At 37.5% G+C, this 18,850-nt stretch overlaps 1 protein-coding gene and 1 long non-coding RNA gene across 2 annotated transcripts; both read right to left on the bottom strand.

Annotated features, from left to right (window-relative positions):
* Positions 1–456: 456 nt before the first annotated feature.
* On the bottom strand, positions 457–15,241 carry il12rb2l (interleukin 12 receptor, beta 2a, like). The gene is made up of 15 exons (XM_077211895.1): positions 14,781–15,241; positions 14,047–14,328; positions 12,603–12,732; positions 12,294–12,445; positions 10,741–10,901; positions 8,997–9,141; positions 8,253–8,329; positions 7,883–8,129; positions 6,167–6,358; positions 5,222–5,323; positions 4,206–4,337; positions 2,895–3,050; positions 2,643–2,721; positions 1,792–1,861; positions 457–1,687 (listed from the first exon to the last, which is right to left on the bottom strand). The coding sequence occupies exons 1-15, from the start codon at positions 14,842–14,844 to the stop codon at positions 1,307–1,309; spliced, it is 2,370 nt and encodes a 789-aa protein (XP_077068010.1). The 5' UTR covers positions 14,845–15,241; the 3' UTR covers positions 457–1,306.
* A 425-nt stretch (positions 15,242–15,666) lies between these two features.
* On the bottom strand, positions 15,667–16,559 carry LOC143722401 (uncharacterized). The gene is made up of 3 exons (XR_013196878.1): positions 16,444–16,559; positions 16,161–16,349; positions 15,667–16,052 (listed from the first exon to the last, which is right to left on the bottom strand). It is a non-coding gene; the product is annotated as an uncharacterized LOC143722401 (long non-coding RNA).
* Between the last annotated feature and the right edge of the window lie 2,291 nt (positions 16,560–18,850).

Here is an 18,850-nt window from a genome sequence, read left to right as displayed (position 1 = left end):
TCTCAATATTTATGCGAATAAATTAACAAAGAAAGCTGGTTAAATAACCATTTATTTAATGTTTTTACCATTGATAATAAGAAATGTTTCTTGAGAACCTGAAGCATCATGTGACACTGAAGACTGGAGTAATAATGCTAAAAATTCAGCTTTGAACACAATAAATTACAATTTATAATATAGTCAAATAGAAAATAGTTATTTTAAATTGTAATATTTCACAATATTACTGTTTTTTTAAATCAAAAATGCTACCTTGGTGAACATGAGACTTCTTACAAAAACATTAACAATTCAGTTATTTAAATGGAATTATAATCCTCAACCTTTCCTCCATTTGATCATCAAATATAGACAAACAAGTGTTTACAGTTTATACATAAAAACATGCTGGATCTGGGCTGGTATTCCTTATTTTTGAGACGACGTCAAAAAGCTATATGGTATGGAAGCCTGTTTTTGTCTCAGAGTAAAAACTTTTTTTTTTTACATTTATTCAGTTTTAAAAAAAAGAACAATTTGTGACATATAAAGTTGCAATTACAAGAAATAAAATTACTTGTCTTTTTTTTTTAAGTCTTCCAAAATATAGGCAGACTACATCACAGACTAATAATAGTGACTGCTCCTATGTTTACATGCAAACCTAACATCATGTCAAACAATACAATACAAAACACATGAGAAATTCACACAACATTCGAGTAGTCTTACAGAAGCACATCCATATAAAAAAAGATTTATTATGTACAGAAACATTCAATTATCTACATTCCATTTAATATATCTTCAAGTAAAAGTCTCATTTGTATCATAAATGCAATGCTTTCAATATTGAAATACCTTTTTCCAACAAGGTTTAATGAGCGGAGACTAGAAGACATTTGTAGTCCGAGTTCCCTGAAAAGTGTAAGCCACATGGGACTGTGGATCTGAGCTCTGTTCCAAACAGCCCAACATTGGCTCAACCAATGGCGTGAGTTTGAGGCAGGAACATCTATCTGCACGAATGGCAAAAGCGGAGTGTTCTAGAAAACCCGTTTGAAAACAGTCCTTATGCCATTTGATGCAACAGCGCAGCTAATCTGGAAAAACCTGTGCATAATGTGGAAATCTGTGCATAGCTCTGCAAAATCTCTCCAACAGACACATTTTGAATTTCATGAATAGCATGTCTTAATACTCTTTTCAGTGCATGTATAAAGAGTACAATACATGTTCTTCAGTAAAACCATCAACATTTCCGATTGTTCTATTTAAGGCACTACAGTACAGATCAAACATCATGAAGAATGAAATGGCAGAGTCAATTCGCCTCAACAGACGGCATAAAATGCCTTTCATAGTCCGAGACACGTTGCTGGTCCCACCACTCTTCCCCACCAGCGCCCTCCTCTTCATCAGTATCAACCATCTCACTGTACTCTTTTCTCCAGCTGTCCTGCTTTGATATATTTCGCCTGTTTGATTCCTCAGAGTCTTCCAACCACTTCTCCCCACCCACATTTGTTCTGCCCAGCCCATCTGGAAACACCTGGAAATGTTGTGGTTCCACATCGATTAAAATCTTCTCCGGTTCAGTCTCTGAGGGAGAGGAAGGTGTGTTGGGATGCAGGTTCTCCACGATCTCCAGCTCAGAGATCTTCAGAGGCAATTCCGACGGAGAACAGAGCCATGGCCACGCATGCTGCAAGAAAAGCCAAGCTCACTGTTTAGAAGAACAAATATTCTACCATATTTATATGAGTGACAATCTCTTTCATTTAGCTTTGTAAAACTTTAGATTCTTACCTGAAAGTTCACATGTTTAAATGATTTACTGTTTAATGGATCTGGGATCTTCTGGGAACAGTAATGTAACCTGTACCAAGACAGCAGATATTCATTTACCAGAGTGCGTCTAATTTACCAGTTGAGGACCTAATATATTTCTTTTTGTATTCTTAGCTTAGGGGTGAAAAAAGATCTACTGTTTTTGCACCGTTATACTGTTAGCAAACATCCCGACATGACTCGCGCTGCTGAGAGCGCCGTTTAGATCAACATGTAAATATGTGTTGCGTGCTTTCCTCTCAATATCAAAATAAACAACAAAAATGACAGCGGTGAGAAAACATCAGTTAAGAAAGCATCTGATCATAGTGATGTGGGTATGTTTGCATGTGCCCTGCAATTCGGCACTCCAGTAAAGTCACGGCACGTTTATTTATATAGCGCTTCATACAATAGATAGCTTAGCATGGCAATGGTAAATAATAGAGTGATATACAGTAGTCAACATTTGAAGTGGATCAAAAAAGTTCAAAGTTGTCCTAAGACAAGAACGGGTATTGTTCAAAATTCATGTATAACTTTGATGAATGGATTTGATCCACTTCAAATGTTGACTACTGTAGTTGGAATGCATAGTATAATTTTTATCTTATGATTGAATGGAATGCAATTCACAACAGGGCCAAAATTATGTGGATTCCCTAACCTGCTCATTAAGTGTAGAAGATTAAGGTCAAGATTTATCCTCACAGAAATGACTAGACCAGTCAAGCTCACTATTTAGAAGGAGGTATCCATTATATAGTAGGAGCCATATAGGAGGTAGCCATATAATGTATGATGGAATTATAATGAAAGGTAATACTCACAATACGCATTTAAAAGCAATAACTAATATCAGGAAAGACAATAGTATAATTACAGCCATCTGTATTGAAGCAACAAAACCTAGGAGATGAGATGGAAAGAAATGACTGGTTAAATACCAGAAGCTGAATTTATTAACTACATACTGTATTACAAACAAAGACCTCTTAGTATTTTGGAAAATGCATGCAATGTAAACCCCAAATGAAGGAAGGAAGAAAGAAAGAAAGAAAGAAAGAAACAGCTCGTCTTACTGTTTTCCTCAGTGATGGAGAAAGTGGTGATGCTCCTCATGCCTTCACCAGCAGCGCTCACAGCGCTCACCCAGGCCTGGTACTGCCGGGACGGCTGCAGGTCTGACAGTTGCATGCTGGTCCTGTCACTGCTCACGTTATACTCTGTTAAAGAGGCTAGAGGACACAGATATACTCTACTGTTAAAAAGTTTAGGGGCAGCAAGATTTTTTTATTTTTTTTAAGTTTCTTCTGCTAACCAAGGCTACATTTATTTCAGTGGTGTTCAAATGGTGGACCTGTAGAAACGGTAAAATGGCCCAGTAAAATGATGTCCCGAGGTCCAGATAGAACAAAGTACATATTTGTACCGGGCCATTTAACCGTTTCAACAGTTTAAAGTGAGCAGTGTGTCAAAACAACGGAGCTGTTCACACCGAAAGCGCCCAGGATCGTTTATTTCAGCGCTATATCCACTAATATTTTTATCTAGAGCCAAACTCGCTTCATTCAAGCCCTTTCCGTTCCTGCTTTCTTAGTCCCAAGGCCTTCTGTGTCACACATGGTCTAAATGTGAAATAAATAAATAAATAATAGCCGGATAAAACATCTGACCTTTTTATATCCATATCCAGTTGGGAGAAATATACATTTTTTTGTAAATATTGGTAAACATTCTTATACATCTATGCTTTGGCTCTCGGGGCCCAAGATTCCCATCTTTAATGAATAATTTGAGTGTTCAGGATTTATTCTTTTACAGTACTATGGCTGTGGTAATACTATGGTATTGTCCGGACCTCCGCTGGGACTGAACCTCTTTAACTTTAATCGAATACCCCAGATTTATTTGATAAAAAATACAGTAAAACAGTAATGTTGTTAAGTATTATTACAATTTAAAATAATAAATGATGATTTATTTCTATGATGGTAAAGCTGAATTACAGCATCATTACTCCAGTCTTCAATGTCACATGATCCTTCAGAAATCATTGTTATATGCAGATTTGATGTTCAAGAAACATTTCTTATTATTATCAATGTTGAAGACAGTAGTGCTGCTTAATATTTTTGTATAAATAGTCTATTTTCGTCATTCAAAAAGGGAAACCGAGACTAGGACTGCAGATATACAAACCGTAAACAAAGCAGCGCTTGCTTATCATTTTGAATATCAATCACACTGATCACTTTCTTCATTCCAGTTGGCTCATGTTATGAAAATATTCATGCACTCCAATGCTCAGGTAAGATGATGTAAAACGGCCCTACATTAGTTTGAATTGTCCCGAGCTTAAGATTTACATTAAAGGAGAGATAATGGATTACCTGTCTCATTGATGCCCACCAAGTAATGCAGGATGACACCTTTGCTCTCATGCTCAGGGATGGGGCTCCACATCAGAATGACAGAAGACTGAGAGACGATCTTCACATAGAATCGTGGGACTTTAGGAGGAACTGGGCAGGGAGACAAAGAGATTATACCAATATGAAGGCTGATTACAGGACACTTTGTGCCCTAAAACTGCCACAACTAACTCAAAGTTAGAAAATGTTTTATGAATGGAATCCATTACGCTTTTTTGAAATCAATCTAAGTGAATGGAAATGTTGCACTATACAAGCTAATTATTGACAATGCGATATACTTCTACAGTGGATGTGTTTTTTGACAAATAAGCTTAATATTAAAACTGTTATTTAGTGGGGGGAATGTTTGTAAATACACACTACTACTTAAAGGTCCCATATTGTCAAGACTGAAATTTCCCGGCTTTTTTCATGATAACAGAGGTCTAGGGGCTATGTAACAACCATATAAGTTTCAAAACAGTCGATCCACATGCAAATACACACAGCCGGCATAAAGTAGCTGTGCCTTTTCACGAGCCGTTGTGACTTCCGTATAAATGTGATGTCAGAACTACTCAAGTCACCGCCTTCAGTCACCACCACCACCACCAATAGTGGGTCACTCAGAAAACAACAGGCCAATCAGAAGAGAGGCTCATGAATATTAAGTAGATAGGCCAAAATCGACCTGTTCTTGGCAGAGCTCCTGAGAAAGGAGCTGTAAAAATATATTGAGATGGTTTTTGGTACTTATACCGCAAATATATATTCTTAAGGGCATTAAAACCTAAAATAAAACTTCAGAAAGTTGAACAATATGGGACCTTTAATTGTAATATCCTTGTTATTTTTCTGATTTTAGTCTCTGTCGTATTGGACAATTTGCAATTAAAACGGAAAAGTCAGATTTTATTTGATGTCTTGTGGACTTGGGTCTGTTGTTAATAAAACAACCCAAAGTGCCGTCAGTAATATAAGGGATGTCATACCTCCTTGAAGTGTGTATGCAATCGCTGACTTAAGGAAAGTGCTGTGGTTGTTGGAGACAGTATACAGTGACACATTATATGCTGTGTAGTTCCTGAAGTCACCTGTGGATGGAGACAAACGCGAAATCACTGTCAGGGTCAGAACAAATTACAGCTTTCTTGCTTTCACACATCCCCACACACACACACGTGCTTGTTTCCCTATATTAGTGAGGACACTGCATAGACCTGCATTGATTTTACATTAGGTTAAATAGCGTACAGCGTAGTGCTTCTGTGTTGTGCGTCACATGTAGGCTCACTATTGGCCAACGCTGGTCATGTGTGTGATGCGTGTGTCGTACCACCCTGAAGCACTGCACTATTACACTAGTGAACTGACTCGAGGCCCACAGAGAAGGAAATGAATAGTTGAAATAAAGTCGTTATTTATTTAGTTTTTGCACACAAAAAGTATTCTCGTCGTTTGATAAACTTAAGATTGAGCCACTGTAGTCGCTTGGACTATTTTAACGATGTCTTTAATAACTTTTCGGGGCCGCCAAGTTTCAATCCCTTAGAAGCCTATGGAGGAGTGATCCAGCTCTCAGATTTCATCAAAAATATCTTAATTCGTGTTCCGAAGATGAACGAAGGTCTTACGGGGTTGGAACTTTAATGGTATTATATGGCCTAAAGCAATCCCTACCCTTAAACCTACCCATTACAGAAATATGTGCAAAACACCAGATTTAAATAAACAGTGTCAGATTTTTTTATTCTTTTATACTAGTGAGGACCAGTAAAATGTCCTCACTAGGACATTTGGCCCTCATACGTATAGCTAAAACCTGTACACAAACACACCGCGCGCGCGCGCGCGCACACACACACACACACACACACACACACAGACACACACACACACACACACACACACACACACACACACACACACACACACACCTGTGATTGTGACGGATGTCTGGGTTCTGTTTACTCTGACCCAGTTCAGGCACGGATGGTGAGGTACTACAGACACATGCTGGACCACATATTCCAGGACACTGTCAGAGAACTGTGGGTGTACGGACCATGAGACCCACAGCTTCTGTTTCTCACCCATTACACTCAGATTCACCTCAGGTGTTGTCTGTCCTGCAGGGCATAAATATGATATAAATATCATTTTACACTACCATTCAAAAAATATTGCCAATCCCAAACTTTTGAAAAGAAGTCTCTTATGCTCAGCAAGGCAGGCTGCCTTTATTTTATTAAAAATACAGGAATAACAGTATTATTGTGAAATATTATTGCAATTTAAAATAACTGTTTTCTACTTTAATGTTTTCAAATATAATTTATTCCTGTAATTTCAATGCTGAATCAATTAAATGTGTTCTTGCTGAATAAAAGTGTTATTTAAAAAAAAAAATCTTACTATCTTTTTCAACTGTAGTGTATATTGCATTTTATTATAAAAATATATAATATATATGTATACTGTATATATATATATATGCACACAGTTGCAATCAAAATTATTCCAACCCCCTTTGCAAATAAGGTTTATTGGCAACATTTACAAACTTTCAACTGTTTGCAATAAAAAAAAAATCAAACAAAAGTAATTGAAATAGGTCAACACAACAAATGTGACAACAAATGTGTCTTCTGCAACCAAGCCTTGGTGGAATTTAAGGTTTACTTGGGATCATTGTCCTCTTGGAAGATCCAATGATTATAGCACCCAAGCTTCAGCTTCCTCACTGACGGCATGACGTTTTTTCCTAGGATTTCCTGATACTTCAATAAATCCATCTTGCCTTCCACACGCTGCAGGTTTCCAGCGCCAGAGGATGCAATGCAGCCCCAGGTTTTTTTCTGAACCTGCCTTCTGAGAAATCTGGTTGCAGCAGTTGATAGCTGCGTTTTTCTGCACCGTCCAGGTAGTTTAACCACTGTTCAGCACTGTTTGTGCTGTTGTGAGGGATTCTATTCTGGGGGTTGAATCATTTTGAGACTGCGGGAGTTATTAAATTACTGCATTTTCAGTTGAATTTGGGGAAACCGTCTGAAATATTTCTTGTGTTGAGCTATTTCAATTACTTTTGTTTGATTTGTTCATTGCAAACAGCAGAAAGTCTGTACATTTTGCCAATAAACCTGATTTGCAATGGGGGTTGAATAATTTCGATTGCAACTGTACATAAAATAAAATATTAATACTTTAAGAACAACTGATCTTGTGACTCAAGGTAATTAAGATACACTTGAGAGCTCAGACAATAACGGAGCGAACCTGAGGACGCTATATGCGAAACGTGTTGTTCGCTGTGAATAAAATAAAGTCAAAAGTGTGCGGTAGAGTGTTCTTATTATTATTATCATTCAAATTTGTTCCTGCTATCTACCTGCACCTAACCAGGCTGTGCATGGACCTTGGGTTGAATTATTGGAATATATATATATATATATATATATATATATATATATATATATAGAGAGAGAGAGAGAGAGAGAGAGAGAGAGAGAGACAGAGAGACAGAGAGAGAGAGAGAGAGAGAAGGAGAGAGAGAGAGAGAAAACTTTTACAAAACTTTTATATTTTTAAGTAGAACTTGAACAAAAAGAGGGACAATGGCAAATGACTAATAATTCAAATTTGCATTGACATACCCCTCACAGAAAACGGCATGAATGTGGGGACGGACATGCCCATTGAGGTGTTGGCGGACACAAAAACTCCCATAACACCCATCTCGAGAGGGAAATGCCTGAGCTCCGGGCAGTTCTGCTCGGTGGGATGCTGACTTCCTGTGTCTCTCCGCCGCCTGGTAACCTGCTTAATCTCAGTCCCATTTTTAAGCTTCAGTGTCACAATATAGTTGCTAATTTCCCCTCTAGCCTGAGACAGGGGCATTTCCTGAGAGACAGGAAACAACATCAGACAGTCAAATTTCTACAGCTCATTCATGATGTAATGAATCGTGACTGACCCACTGAACAAGAATAAGTTAGAATGATGTATTATGGGAGTATAACCTACTTTCCAATAGATGTTACAGGAGGAACTGTCAGGATAAGGGGCACAATCACTCCAAACATCCAGCTGTCCAACCGGTGCTGAAAAGACAATTATCATCATTGATTATCTTACATAATAGATTTAAAATGGAATGCTAGCATACTGTATAAAGCATACTGTGCAGTAGTATGTACTGTATGGCATGCCATACCATTAAAAAAAACAACAACTTAAAAACGATTCAAACATTCATGCATATACACATATAAATAAGTTGGGTAAAAAGAACAGTAAAAACATTTATAAAGGTAAAAAAAGAAATTCTGTTTCAAATAAATATATAAGAAATGTTTTTTGAGCACCAAATCAGCATATTAGAATGATTTTCAGCTTTGTCCTCACAGGAATAAAATATATTTTTTAATAATATAACAATAGAAAACAGAAACTTTAAATTGTAATAATATTTCACAATATAAAGGTTTGTTTTTACTGCGTTTTTGATCAAATAAATGTAGCCTTGGTGAACATAAGAGACTTATTAAAAAAAAATGTTTAAATTAGCGACCACAAACTTCTGAACCGTAGTGAAGAGTCAGTGTGGATTCTGAACATCCACTATTGTTTAAAACTGAATTGTGTGTGTAAATAACACTGACAACTGAATTCTGCTGCTGTGTGAATTTGAATCAAGATCATCCTCAAAAACAGTAAATGAGTGCATTAATGTCCTAAATCAATGGATAATGTGTGTCTTTCTCTGACCTGCAGGGGGCGTTCTGACTGAAAACACTGAACTCCAGTCACTCATGACTTTCTCTTCATATCCACAATGGCAGCGAACACGAAAACTGTACTCTGTGAATGGCTGGGAATCCTCCAAGGGAAACGTGGACTGGAAATCATCCTCCTGCACAATTAAAGTTCAACAATTGTTTAACTAGAACATGATTTATTAAAGGTTCAGTTCCACCTAAAATTTTTATTATGTCACCATTTACTCACCCTCAGTGGTGTTCTTAATGATTTGGGGTTAATTAAATCTTACAACTAGTATAGACAAATCTCTGATACTATAAAAACTAATCAATTAACACTATTATGATGTTCCACTTTAGACATTCTAATAACTAAACAACTTTGCAACTACATTTCAACTACCAGTCATTAGAGTGTTATTAGACTGTCTGCTTAATCAGGGCTGCCAACTTTTGAGTTTAGCTTGGAGTGTTGTGATTGTCAAAACACTTGGATTTCATTAAGTTTAGTAGTTATGTTTACATGGTACGATGACTGGAAGGCTACTGTTTTTATTAGTGCTTGACTCGATTTCAATTCATAAGCATGCAAGTCAATTCCAATCTTGATTCAATAACGATTCATTTGGATAAATATCAGGTATAGTAGCTACATGGTAATTTTTCGGAAAGAAAATAATTCTCTTAACTAATGCCGTCCTCTTTGCTCCGTGATTTTTCACTGCGTGAGAAAATGGATGTGTGGCGTGGAAACGTGAGAACAGTGTGAACTGCGCGAATCTCCTGACAGTTGGCAGCCATGAGGCTTAATATCTACTATAACTTTGTTTGAACGCTCCCAAAAGACATTCTACTGACTATAAGTAACTTAGCAACTACATGTCAAATTATACTACAAACTAACCCTAACAGTCTACTAATACTCTAATGAGAGTTAGTTGACATAGCTGCAATAATAATTTAATAGTTGAACACTCGTTAACATTAACACTAACTATTCTACTCTATTTCTATTATCCATTTTTTTCATGTATTAATAAAAACTTGCTAGGTGTACTTTCCTAGACTAATTGGTACTTGTCACAGCACATACTGTATTGTATTACATATTGTTGCCCTATTGTTGGTTTGATTGCTTCTAGTGCTCCCCTCATTTGTAAGTCGCTTTGGATAACAGTGTCTGCTAAATGATTAAATGTAAATCAATGAGAGTTAGTGGACATGTAGTTGCAAAGTAACTTATAGTTAGAATGTCTAAATAAAATGAAACCGAGCTATCTTTGATTGCATCCTTACAGTCATAACAAAAATTAATTTACATTAAAAAAGCAAACAAAGTGAAAAATGTTGACAAAACAAAGCATTAGTGTTTGTCTTAGGCCTGGTTTAAAATCTACACATTCTGTTTTACTAAGATTTGTATTTTAATAATCCAATACTGATTCTTAAAACCCAAAAGAACCATCTTTTAATCTACATCTGTTTTAATGGATGTGATTATACTTCATTAAACTTTACGCACACCTCTGATTCGCAGATGAATGGATTTTCTTCTGAACGAACTCACTACAGAAACTCAGTTTACTACAGCACTTTTAAACACATTAGTGAAAATGCCAGAGCTGCACCCATGAAGCCAGTGACACCAATCTTAGAGGAAACTAAAAATATTCTGAATCAGAATCGAATAAGGATTTTGTGAATGAGAACTGAATCAAATGAAATGGGATTATCCCCTACTCCTCTCTCACCTGAATCCAGTCCATCATGTGATCGTGCGCGTGGTATTGCACTTGACACTCCTTGTCTAAGGGGCCAACACTGTCACCATGTTCCAGTCCACAGTCCATGTTCCAGTAGATCACCAGCGGCATGAAGGTGTGGGTAATATTGTTGGGGGGGTCTGGACGAACTAAAAAAAACAAAAACAAAAAACAGGGAAAAGATTTAAAGCTAGAACTAAGCATTTAAATTCATTATTTTTCTAAGTGATGAAACTTAGTTTTTGCCTGCAAGTTTCATTAACTTGAGCTACACTACCATTCAAAAGTTTGGGTCTTAGTCTCTTATGATCAATAAAGGCTGCATTTATGACTGTCTACACCAACCACATTTGAAAACAAATATTTTTCCTCTATGTTTTGGCCTTCCGTTCACAACTATCCGTTCACAACCGTTGGCCTTCCGTTCACAACCGACACTATCCCAAGTGGCTAAATTTGAAAACCCCATTTTTGCATTGTAGAGTGAACTGTGAAAAGGAGGAATTTGAAAATGTTGACATGTTAAGTAATGTCACATATTATAATGATAGTTATCTATGTGTACTGGCATTGTAGTTCCTGCTATTCATTTACATAGTGTTTAAAAAAAGAAAAAGAAAAGAAAAAGTCAGCACACCAAAGCTCCAAAATATGCAAAAAATCCACTATTAGATTTTTTGCATATTTTGGTGCTTTGGTGTGCCAACTTTTTCCTGTTTTTTCTATTATTTCTTTTGTCGAGCACCAAACCCGGAGCATATTTTTGCCGGTGATGTGCATGCTTTAGTCATGTTTTTGCATAGTGCATTAAAAATAAATGTTACTTTGATCAATCTTCCAATTATTGCTGTTCTGTGTCAAAACATGAGCGCAACTGCGTTTCCATACATGGAAAGGCGATTGAATGCGACCTGGACACACTAGAAGTAGTGAGAGATTTTGCTAATAAAGCGATCCTGTCCGAAGAATAGCCTGAGAACTTTATTATGTCTGGTCACTCGGTATCATCTCAGTGAGCTTTTATTACAATTTACACATGCACAATAAGATGACTTTATCTTTTTTAACGTTAGTTAAAACGCCATTTTCAAATGTATCCACATTAATGTAGACGTAGCCTATTTGATCAAAACTACAGTAAAACCAGTAATATTATGAAATACTATTACACTTTAAAATCACTTTTTTATTTGTGTGATCAAAGCTGTGATTTTCAGCATTAGGCTACTCCAGTCTTCAGTGTCACATGATCTTTCAGAAATCCTTCTGATATGCTGATTTGAAGCTCAAGAAACACTTATTATTATTAATGTTGAAAATAGTTGTGCAGATTTCTTAAAAAATGTTTTTTTTTTACATTTTCCTGACCCAAAACCTTTGATTAGTGCTGTGGAAGTGATTGGTTCTTTTTTTAAAACATTTAATAATAATAATCGCAAGAATTGTGTGTATACAGACAACTTTACAGTGCTATTCAATAATAATAAATTGCATGCACATGATTCAGAGAAATGGTTTACAATAGAGTAAACATGACTTACTGATATGGCCTGTGTTGAAGACAGACTCTTCAGATTGAGCAGAACCCAACACATTTTTGACAGTGACCCATGCTGTAATGTCAGTGCTTTTCATATACTCCACCCGATTTATGACCACATCCTCTTGATCGCTCTCCCTTGAGTTAATGTTCCTGAATATAAACACAAACAAGGCTAAAGTTCATCTTTTATATTTGAAGTTTAAATCTGATATTTCATTTGAATTATTAGTCATTTGCGATTGTACGTAGGTTCTACTTAAAAATGCAAAAGTTGTGACTACTTATTTGTAAGTAAACGCTGTCCCACCCATCACAATCTTTCCAGTGAAGAGTGTAAATGGTTGGAATCATTGGCTCATTGGATTTCGTCCAGGAGCAGTGAATGTCTTCATCCAATTCAATGGCACAATCAGGGCGGGATGGGGAAGAAGGTGGATCTGTAAAAGATGGAAATCTATTCTTGAGGAAAGCCAACAAGTAAAGGGAGGGGGAAAAAACAAAGCCATAATAGCCAACAAAAAAGACCTGCACCTTTATTTTCAAGATTGAGAAAACAGGAAGTCATAAGGGCAAATCTGCAAAAGTAAGCCACCATTGTTTCGCATACTTCCCCTCCTTGTTTAATTTTGGACAACATTTCACCCTATGCATTTCTCAAAGAATGTTCCAGACTCGATTCAGATTAAGCTCTGTTACCAAATGAAATAATTTAAAGTAACATATTCGGCTAATGCTTTTATCCAAAACTACTTAAATTGCATTCAAGGTACACATTTGATCAGTTCATGCGTTCCCTGGGATTTTAAGCCGTGCTCTACCGGTTGAGCTACAGCAACACAACTTTCAGTAATGCACTTACAATGGAAGCCTATGGGGCAAGGCATCCTAGAGAGCTTAGAAACAAAAATATGCATCTTGAATTTTTGTTAAACCACTTCGATTTAGGGATGCACTGATATGAAAATTTTGCCAGATACCGTTAACCGATAATTCTTTATATCTGAAAGCCGATAACCGATATCTTGGCCAATAAATCTAAATATTTATATAATTTTTGAGAGCCTGATTAAAAAAAAACAAAAGTCTCACCATTACTATGTCCCAAGCATACAAATATAATGTTTTATGTAGCCTATATGAAAGACTTGTGATGCACATGTTGTACTTAACTGCATTTTCCTCTTTTAAAGTGATACCGATCATATTTCAAGCAATTCAAAACCATTTTGGAGAACAGTGTGCATCTGAAGTGTCTCAGCTGAAGGGAATAATCCATTATTTATAAGCTTTAATATATCAGCCAAATTGTCTTATTGGGCCGATAATGAGAACATTAAAAATGAAAATATATCGGCAATACTGATATGGTGGCCAATATATCGTGCATCCCAACTTCGTTTCATTAATGTGTGTTATTTTATATATACAATGTATACTTACATTTTATGGTTATGAGTAACAAAATCCTGTATATAATTATATTGTTTTTCTTTGTAAACAATTCCCTTAAGGGATCCTTGTGTGTGTGTGTGTGTGTGTGTGTGTGTGTGTGTGTGTGTGTGTGTGTGTGTGTGTGTGTGTGTGTGTGTGTGTGTGTGTGTGTGTGTGTGTGTGTGTGTGTGTGTGTGTATGTGTGTGTGTGTGTGTCATGTGAACATAAACACTTGTACATAAAACTTATGAAACCCAGAGCATTCCCAGATTCAGTAATGAAGTCATTGTTAATAAATGATCAATTCTGTTATACTCACAGCCTCCTCTTACTGTTACATTGCAGGTATCGGCTGTTGTTCCATTGCACATGCAGTGAATATCCCCTGTATGTTTTAATGCGATAGAGAAGTTGAAGGTTTCTTTGGTCCTGACACACGCACTGGGTAACAGATGTCTGTGCCTCGGCGTGATAACACAAAGCTGGAAGAGATCACAACTTTTTGCTCTTCCCAGTGCACTCGTGTGGCACACAACAGACACATTGTGGCCCACAGGATGAGCTCGATTCCACCAGCAGTTTACATCCACTTCAAAAGAGGCTGAATAAATAAAGAAGACAATGAATGGCAACAAGAACAAGTTGGGGCAAAGATGCAGACATGCACATGATTTGAATATTCAACGTATTGTGAAAGCTGATAAAAAAAACTAATTTGTATGAAGTTAAAGTTGCCTAATAAGTATTTGGACACTTAATGTATAAATGTTACTGGAATAGATGCCAAATAAGTGGGCATCTGCCAACTAATGCTGCTAGAGCTTCACTTTTGTAAGGTATTTTGCTATTAGTACTGTTATGTGTGAAACTGTGATGTTTCATTATTTAAAACCTAAAAACTTACTTTTGTGAAAGTTGTTCTTGTGCTATATTTTATTATATATTAAGATATAAAATAAGTATTTTATTACATTCCCGAAAAAGCATAATAGTATCAGAGTTTATGATAGAATTAACAGTTAAATATTCCACAAAAAAAACTGTTTTGCTCACCTTGAGAGCATATCCACATGTAAAGGAGTATAAGAAAATGTACATTTACATTCTGCCATGCCATCGCTCACGGCATTCGCGCACGCAAAAAGTCCACTATTACGCAACGTCCCGATAACCGAGTAATTGCACGTTTTACGGAAAGTCCAGACATTTGTCTGTTTCGCTGCAAAGTGACATCGCTGACCAGCAAGGAGCACATGAAAGTTCTTCAGCCAGTCATCTTAAAAGTAATCACTTAGTAACGTCCTTCTCTACAGCCTGGAACGAACATTTTCTATTTCTTGTTATATTGTTCCCTTATGTTTGTTATAGCTAACGTTTTCCGTCGCTTTAGTTGCCACCACTGTGCTTCCTCCTTCAGACAAGCTCGAACTCGCAGTCGCTTCACATGTAAACGGAAGTATCAGTCCACGCGCCTGTAGTGAGCGCGCTGCACAAGACTCCGCCCACACGTTGCTACTACGGAAAGCCCGTTGACCAATCAGATCAAGGGGAAAAATGCTCTGCACGTTCCTTGGGTTCCTTCAGACTTGATCTCGTGTGCTGAAGTGAGAAGGCTACTCGGAGCTACTGGATTTTTTTTAGTGATGGTCAGATCGAGGCTTCGTGAAGCAATGAAACAGTCGAAGCAAATGTGCCATTTTGTTTCGAGGCTTCGAATCAATCCGAAACCCGTCTCCACGGGGACACCTAGTGGTCACTTGCAGGTGTTGATCTGAAACAACCTTTACAAAGAGCTAATAAAAAAATGTGTTGGTTTTTTTTTTTATTATTGTATTTTTGTAATATATGAAGCTTGTAACCTGTAGTCTCTTCACATTGCATAATGTGATTTTGGTCATGAAAAATGAATATTAATAAAAATAAATCAAGCCACAATGTCTCCCTTTCTTATAGATTTTTATTCAAAAATATTAATTTCTCTGCTGTTGAAGGACTCAGCCTACTTCTTTTTTTTACAGATAATTTCTCCAGCCTTTGAAAAAATTCTCTCACAAGGGACACTTGTTGCTGGCATACAAAGATATTTTTTAGCTAGGACATACAAATGAGGAAAGATTACTGCTCTCTCTTTCCAGTAAGTTAGAGGATCATGAGTTCTGGGCAAAAACGCATCGCTGAGGTATTTTTTCACTTCCACTGTGGCATCAGCTGTAGGATTGTGTATCATCTGGGTCTCATGGATACGATTGTCAAAATGTTCCCATAAACTGTCTTGTGTTTCAACTGGTGTTGATGATGATGGGCCTGATGTTGACATTTGTGGTTCTGAATTAAAAGAAAACGGCAATTAGTAACAAATCATAAACTGACAACACACATGAAGTATAAATTTCATGAATCACATTACATAAGATAACATAGACTGAAACTCACCAGGAGTTGTGTTTGAACGCATCAGTGAAGCACACTCCAGTGTGATGTGCTTTTCAGCATCCAGGGCTTTGGCAGGATTTCCAAAAGCCACATTTTTAAACCTTGGGTCCAGCAGTGTAGCCAGTGCCAAGGCTCTAAAAGTCTCGTACCCTCCACATCTGGAGTGCAGACCTTCTTGTAGATGTGAGCCTATGAGCCAACACAAGAGAAAACCATATTAATTAAAATAATGACAACAATATGAGAGTTATGGCCAATTACACGTATGGTCATAGTGTCCTACCTAATTGTACAGTTGATTCCTGCGTTGCATTTCCTTTTTTCTGTGCAAGCTTGTGCTGCAACATCCTGTACAATGGTATGAGCTTTGAAGCAGACACTCTCTGTTCCTCTGACATCTCTGTTTTTGCTAGTTTGAATGGTTGAAGAAGTGTCAATGACTGTTGAATAATGTCATACTCAAGACTTGTCAGGGGAGCAGTATCACTGTTTAAATAGGCAAGTGCAGCACCCACTGGCTCACGTTGCTCATACAAGCGTTGTAGCATGTCGAATGTGCTGTTCCATCTCGTTTCAACCTCCTGTATCATTTTCAGACGTGGTCTGCCCATCAAGCTCTGCATCTCCACAAGCTTGTCCTTTGCTTTGCAGCTGGATCTGAACAACCCCACTATCTTTCTGGCTTTCTGGCGAATTTCATTTATGACTGGGGTTTGATCCAGGGCCTTTTTCACTATCTGTGTCTGTTTCGCGCCAGCCATCCTTAATTTTTTTCAGTATAATGAACTTGAGCAAAAGGGGAAACTGCTTGACTAGTTTGTTTCTGTGAGACTATGCGCAAACTAAACTCACACTGTAGGTAACCTAAAAATGTGCTTTACATGGTAACTTCTAAAGGAACTGGTTTTTATTCAGGTCAAAAATATTATTTAGTAAGAAAGAATGGATCCAGTGATTAGCCAACATAGCAGACTCCACCAAGTCAGATGCAGAAATAGCTCTTTTAAATCGGCTTTGCTTTGCTTATTTGTAATTCCCGCATCCAGCAAGTGTGTTTTTGTGTGTGTCTGTGTGGAAATGGTCCATTCTAAACTATTTTTTAGCTTCCCCTTTTGAACGGAGTAGACATTAAATTGCATAAAGATAGACAGTGGGGTCCAAAAGTCTGCAATTAAAGGGATAGTTCACCCAAAAATGAAAATTCTGTCAGTATTTACTCACCCTCATGTTGTTCCAACCCCGTAAGACCTTCGTTCATCTTCGGAACACGAAACAAGATATTTTTGATGAAATCTGAGAGCTGGATCACTCCTCAATACTAGTCAATAGGCTTCTTCAGGGATTGAAACTTGCCAGCCCCGAAAAGTTATTAAAGACATCGTTAAAATAGTCCAAGTGACCACAGTGGCTCAATCTTAAGTTTATCAAGCGACAATTATACTTTTTGTGCTAAAAAACAAACAAAAATAACAACTTTATTTCAACTATTCATTTCCTTCTCTGTGGGCCTCTAGTCAGTTCGTTTAAGCCCAATTTATACTTCTGCGTCGAACTTAAGTCCAATTTATACTTCTGCGTCAAACTTAAGTCCAATTTACGAACTCGCACCGTAGCTACGTCGTAGGCTGTGTGTAGCGCGCGTACCCTTCGGCGTACCCTGACGTGCACCTCTCCAAAAATGTAACAACGCGTCAATTCTACGCGGACGCAAGCGCTGTGATTGGTCTGCTCAAACCGCTCCCTCTGGTTTTCACATGTTCCTTCTGCGTGCGTCAACGCGGACAACGACGCAGAAGTATAAATGAAAACCAACGCGAAGTGTATAGCGTAGAGGCTCCGGCGTAGGTCCGACGCAGAAGTATAAATCAGCCTTTAGTGTGATTCCATAGAGCTACGTCACACGTAGGCTCACTATTGGCCAACGCTGGTCATGTGGGTGACGCACAAAAAAAAGTATTCTCGTCGCTTGATAAACTTAAGATTGAGCCACTGTAGTCACTTGGACTATCGCACGGGATAAGTATTACCTGGTGACCTCTAGTCATTCGTACTAATTGCGGAGTTTGTCTGAGATCTTAATCCCGTGCGAATCGGCCATGTCTGTAATTTGTAAAGTAAAAATTCCCCCGCAAATTACCTACTATATTTTGCCGAACACCGAGGTCCTGTGATAATATTAGTCCCGTGCGAATCGACATCTCTGTGATTTGGCCGGATCGTATATAATTTTTTCAAGGTTTTTGTTTCATGTGCGCCTTTTTATCCATCTTTCGCGAAGAATGGAGGCTGTGTTGAAGTGTTTTGGTAGTATTTTGGGTGCTGGCTCATATCGCTATACACAACTACACAATTTGCAGAAAGTGAAAGCTGAAAATCATCAGAAGAGCAAAAACAAAAAGAATGATTAGATGGAGATGAATGACATGTATAGCACCATGCGGTAAGGAACTTTATTATGTTTATGTCATAATATATCATACAGCTAGACCTATAACGAAAATAAATTTCCAAGCAATAGCCTATTGACGTCATATCCGGGAGATAAGTCGGTAAATTTGAGTAAAATCACAGGCTTCGGTTATCCTGTGTGAATGCGCCACATGAAATTCAGATGTGGCGGGGTAATTTTTAAATCACACGAGGTCCCCAGATAGTACTAATCCCGTGCGAATAGGGCTTTTAATAACTTT

This window comes from Siphateles boraxobius, unplaced genomic scaffold (genome assembly GCF_051911475.1).
Source record: "Siphateles boraxobius isolate OS27281-9 unplaced genomic scaffold, OSU_SipBor_1 66, whole genome shotgun sequence".
Lineage (NCBI taxonomy): Eukaryota > Metazoa > Chordata > Actinopteri > Cypriniformes > Leuciscidae > Siphateles > Siphateles boraxobius.
Note: the sequence above shows the minus strand (reverse complement) of the source record. Positions and strands in the feature narration are given on the sequence as shown.

Bases quoted from the DNA above. Each gene is read 5' to 3' on its own strand.
- il12rb2l (XM_077211895.1), bottom strand. From the start codon at position 14,844: ATGGCATGGCAGAATGTAAATGTACATTTTCTTATACTCCTTTACATG. The intron at 10,902-12,293 runs GTAAGTCATGTT...TGTTTTTTTTAG, and splicing joins CTTCAACACAGGCCATATCA to TTCGTCCAGACCCCCCCAAC. The intron at 5,324-6,166 runs GTGTGTGTGTGT...CTCCATCCACAG, and splicing joins GACATCCGTCACAATCACAG to GTGACTTCAGGAACTACACA.